The sequence below is a fragment of the Sinocyclocheilus rhinocerous genome, unplaced genomic scaffold (genome assembly GCF_001515625.1).
Source record: "Sinocyclocheilus rhinocerous isolate Xijiao unplaced genomic scaffold, SAMN03320098_v1.1 scaffold1063, whole genome shotgun sequence".
Taxonomy (NCBI): Eukaryota; Metazoa; Chordata; class Actinopteri; order Cypriniformes; family Cyprinidae; genus Sinocyclocheilus; species Sinocyclocheilus rhinocerous.
The window spans coordinates 970,933-975,725 of NW_015625586.1; the positions used below are offsets into that span (position 1 = coordinate 970,933).

General features: G+C 33.7%; 1 protein-coding gene across 1 annotated transcript in view; it reads right to left on the minus strand.

The window, feature by feature from the left end:
• Window positions 1-2,529: 2,529 nt before the first annotated feature.
• Window positions 2,530-4,793, minus strand: part of LOC107755192 (chymotrypsinogen A) — a 2,611-nt gene continuing 347 nt past the window's right edge. The window contains exons 2-6 of the mRNA XM_016571913.1: window positions 4,143-4,163; window positions 3,860-4,028; window positions 3,479-3,735; window positions 3,226-3,368; window positions 2,530-3,043 (exon numbers count right to left, since the gene is read on the minus strand). Of these exons, the coding sequence (XP_016427399.1) occupies window positions 2,759-3,043; window positions 3,226-3,368; window positions 3,479-3,735; window positions 3,860-4,028; window positions 4,143-4,163 (875 nt within the window). The 3' untranslated portion in view covers window positions 2,530-2,758. The remainder of the gene's footprint in view (window positions 3,044-3,225; window positions 3,369-3,478; window positions 3,736-3,859; window positions 4,029-4,142; window positions 4,164-4,793) is intronic.

Genomic DNA, 4,793 nt, shown 5'->3' on the forward strand with positions numbered 1-4,793 from the left:
ATTCTTCCCTTTCGTGTTTTATAATCGTTAGTTTGAACTTTGAAATAAGTATCTCAATACAGTGAGGTTTATGCACCTTTGAAAATAAAATAAAATAATAAATTAATGAAATGAAATTGAATGGAATATGTTTTACATTCTCCTTCCTTCTTATTTATGTCTTTTATGTCTGGATTGGTATAAATTATTTCAGAAATGTCCTTTGACTTTGATATAATAGGCTGTATGTAGGGAGTATGTATTTGCAAAGCAAATTCCTAAAATTAATTCTTACATTATTTTATTCATGTTGAGTCAGTGAAAAGAAAATGATTAGTGTGAGTTTCAATAGAAGAATATGTAATTACATTGCATTAAACAACGTGCTTATAACCAATTACAAACATTTAGATCTTGAGATGGAGTAATTCGTATTATAAGTCAAAATATCCTTTAATAAAGTGAATGCAGTGTGTGTTTGTATTGAATCCCATCAACTGTGGTTCACCAGTCTCAAATGTCACTTCTCACAGAGATTGAGGATGTGAATGATAAAAGAGAAACTTTTATTTCCGGGATGCTTTGCATTCTGCATTATTTTGTCAAGTATCAAATCCATACACCAATGTTTTATGAGACACACATTGTAAATTATTGTAAACTAGAATGGTTTTTAAAAAATGCTGAACTATATAAAACATTGGTTACAACCATACTGATGATTCCAGAATCTAACTGCTAATCAATTTAAAAGTTTTAAAGAAAAGATTTGAAATAAAAGTCAAAAACACAGCTCTTTCATCATCAAAGAGCTGTAACCGTAAAATGACTGTGAGTGAGACTTCAAGAAAAGATACAGCATGCAATGCTGTGTGAAAGTAAAGAAATTAACTAATTTGTGGACTACATTTTTGTGTACTATTCTTAAATTAATTATAATAATTATAATCATAATTTCTGCGTACATTGCTGTAAAATATCATGATACTACTACAGTAGTTTTGTGATACAGTGCGTTTACCCTTGTGCCAATCCGTAAAGGTGAGGGTGACGGAACTGAAAACTAAAGCTGGAACAACTGGTTGTGTGAGGGACATGTGAGAAGTCACATGAACATTGGTGAATCTCTATAATGCTATGCCAATCTTGATAATGCTGTGCCAAATGAGACATGCTAAACCGCATTCCTATAGTGGTTGTGTTTACCAAGTTAATGCTAAGGCAATTTAACAAACCTTCAACTTCAAGTTTTCCCATCATGCAGAGACAAACAAGGAAAATAGATGTCATACCAAACAGTGCCATGATGCTAAATATAAACCGAACTGCAATTGTACTGCACAAGGAAGCAGGACAGTAAAAAATATATCAAAAACAATGCAAAAGACATTCACGGAAATACACTTTGTATCAAGATACCTGTAGTATAATCATGCTGAACTGAATGTTTTAGGGGCTTTTCCATGTGTTTGCAAGCTGCCAGTTTTATAAGCAACTACAATAACAATACAATATATTTTTCAAGAGTTGAGAAAATCAATACCTTTATTGTCACCTGTACTTTAAATTAAATTCTCATTTTGTCCATGCATCTCAAGGAAGACGATAAAAGGACCAAGTAACAAGAAATTACAAAGACAATAATATAAAAGAATACACAATATGTGACAAATCAGGAAAACAATGAAAATAAATAAATAAATACATACATGAATGAATGAATGAATCAGGATGTAGTGCAGGTAATGTTAAAGTAACAAATAGTGTTAAGTGTGAAGTAGTGTTGAAATGTCAGTGTACACTCTTAAAAATAATGGTGCTTAAAATGTTCTTCACATCAGCGATGCCATAGAAGAACCATTTTTGGTTCCACAAAGAACCATTCAGTCAAATGTTCTTTAAAGAACCATGTCTTTCTTGCCTTTTTATAATCTGAAGAACCTTCTTTTGCCACAAAGAACCTTTTGTGAAACAAAAGTTCTTCAGATGTTAAAGGTTCTTTATGGAACCATTTAGACAAAAAGGTTCTTCTATGGCATCGTGAAGCACCTTTATTTTTAAGAGTGTAAAGTGTAGTGTTTAGAACATTACAAGGTTTGTGTATGATAGTCCATTTTTTAAAAGCAATATAGATTTTTGTTTTTCTTTTGTAAACTTAGGATTAATATAGGATCTCAACAAGAGTTTTTATATGTGTTTTGTTGCTTGTTATAATGAATTTTCACACCAACATTCTTTTTACATATGTCTGTCCCATGTCAGCCATGTCAATAAATGCCAGCATCAGGATTTTAAATGTAAAACTTGTATATTTTTTAAATGTCCCAAATGTATGGAATGAGGTTTATGGCGCTTTAAACATACAGGTAAACAACTGAATTACAATAATTAAAAACATCACAATCTTATATTTTTATTTCGTTTTATTCAACACAGTAAATGAGTAGTACATGCATTGAAAACACAGCAAAATGTATATATGATCACATTGCAAAGGATACTGATTTATTTTAATAAAATCATATTTAAAAACATCCATGCAGTGCACTTGTGATGTCAGTGAAGGTTCTTTTTTTTAAAAGCATGCTGAACTATATCAAAGTTTTGTTTCATTATAAACATATTGATGACCCCAGGATCCAATCAATATGAAGGTTAACATCAAAGAAAAGATTATAAGAAGAAACACGTATTTCACCTAATAATGAGACTGTGTACAGCAAACTATCATCATGATTACAGAAGTGTATCCATAAAATTATCATGACTCACATAATCTTTAAAAAAAGTGGAAGAAGATGAGAGGTATGATGGAGAAAGCGAGAGCAAGGGAAAATGAGAGGAGGTTGACTGAGCCTCCATCAATCAGAGAAAGAATGAGGGGGTATGAGACAAATCCAGGCTCGCTGCTCCTTGTGTAACTGCTGATCCAGTCCTGATATTCAGACACCCTGACATATACAGCAGGATAACCAGGTTCAGCACAATAATGAGAATAGACCGCAACTCCAAACTGAATCCATGTGGAGCCCTGCCTAGTGACCAGTGGACTTCCAGCATCTCCCTGCAGAGACAAACACTTTACATTTACACCTCTACAGTAACAGAAGTGAAGCAGTAATGTGGTACAGAGACACAGAAGATGAAGCAAGAATGAGATAACAGTTCTAGTCTCTCAGTTTTATAGAGAAAGACATGCATATTGGATAAACAGTGCCTGATAAAAATGAATGACTGATGTTTTACCACACATGGGGCTTTCTCTCCTTCATCTAAAAATCCAGCACACATCAAGTTGTCTGTAATGATGCCTCCATAGGCATCATTACATTCAATGTTGTTCACAACAGGGGCCTCCACTTCCTGCAGTATGTCAGGAAACTTGATTTCTATCACACAAAATAAAGATACAGATCAATGGAAACATCATAAAAGGCATTATGTTGTTCCAGAATTTTAGAACCTCGATTGGGTGTAATTTTGAAGTAACGTTTCTCACCTTCGTTTAGGCCCCATCCAGTGACCCAGCTCTCTGTACCAGCAGCAAATACACTACCAGCAGCAGCCAGACAGACTGGCTTAATGTAATCAGTGAAAGTCACAGAAGAAGAGAGCTGGAGCATTGCTAGACTGCTGTCAAGACTGTTATATTTAGGATGTTTTATGACTTTAATCACTTGCATGGATATCTCATGTGGGTTTGAGCCATTTTGGGTCAGACGCCCCAGGTAGATCACAATGTCAGACACCCTGTTGCTGTAAATACAAGTCAGTTTTAATTTCACTATTATGAATCCGCATCTATACATACACTATACGATATTTGGACACTTGAAATTCATAAAAACATATGATAATATTAAACTTGGCCACTTCGTACTGTAGGACACAGTCAACTGCAGTCAAAATCCATTCTTCATTGATTAGCGTCCCGCTGCACAAAAAGCTTTTACTGGACAGACTGTGAATGCTGGCTTGCCACGGCCAAGAGCCTGCCGTTGCATTCTCCCCTCCAAAAATCTTGGTGTTGAGGGGGGCTTGACCACATACTGGTGAGAGAAAAGATCATATGTGAGAATTCCATGTTTACACAAAAAACTACAACACATTCAAAACAAAACTCTCTGTGTGACTGAACATGAGTTTGGATTGTGACAACTTACCATCTAACTGACCCAGGCAGCCTATTAGGAGAAAACAAATAAAATAATTAAACTCCTAAAATATATACTAAAATATATGCTACTAAATGTAGATTTTCAAGTAAAAATATGAACATACTATTCAAAATGATCAAAAGAAATTACTAACTTTAAATAATGGTTAACTTTTCCTATAGATTAATTTCTATGCCTATTCTGTTTTGGTTTAGTTTTGAGTTCCCTGTTCCTATTTATTTCCTGTCTTCCTTACAGTTTACGTAGTCTCCTAGTTTGTTACAATAGATACCTATTGTGTCCACCTACCCCTTGTTAGCTCTCTCGTTTAGTATCTGTATATATGCTCCCTGTTTACATCTATTTAGTGGTTGTTCTGTTCCTGCGTTTGTTATTTTGAGTTATTGTTGATTAAAGTTTTACTGCTGTAAATAGATCCTGCTTAAACTCTTCCTTGCTTCAACCACCATGACACCAGTTTTCACATTCAGTGCATTTAAGCATTCACATTCTGTGCTTAAAATATATTTACAATACAATATTTTTTGATGAACATTTTACAAAATGAGTGACAAGTTTTTGTTTGTTTGTTTGTTTTTCATCTTTAATCTGAGATTATTATGCTTTAATAATATCTTATAGATTTTAGATATTAAC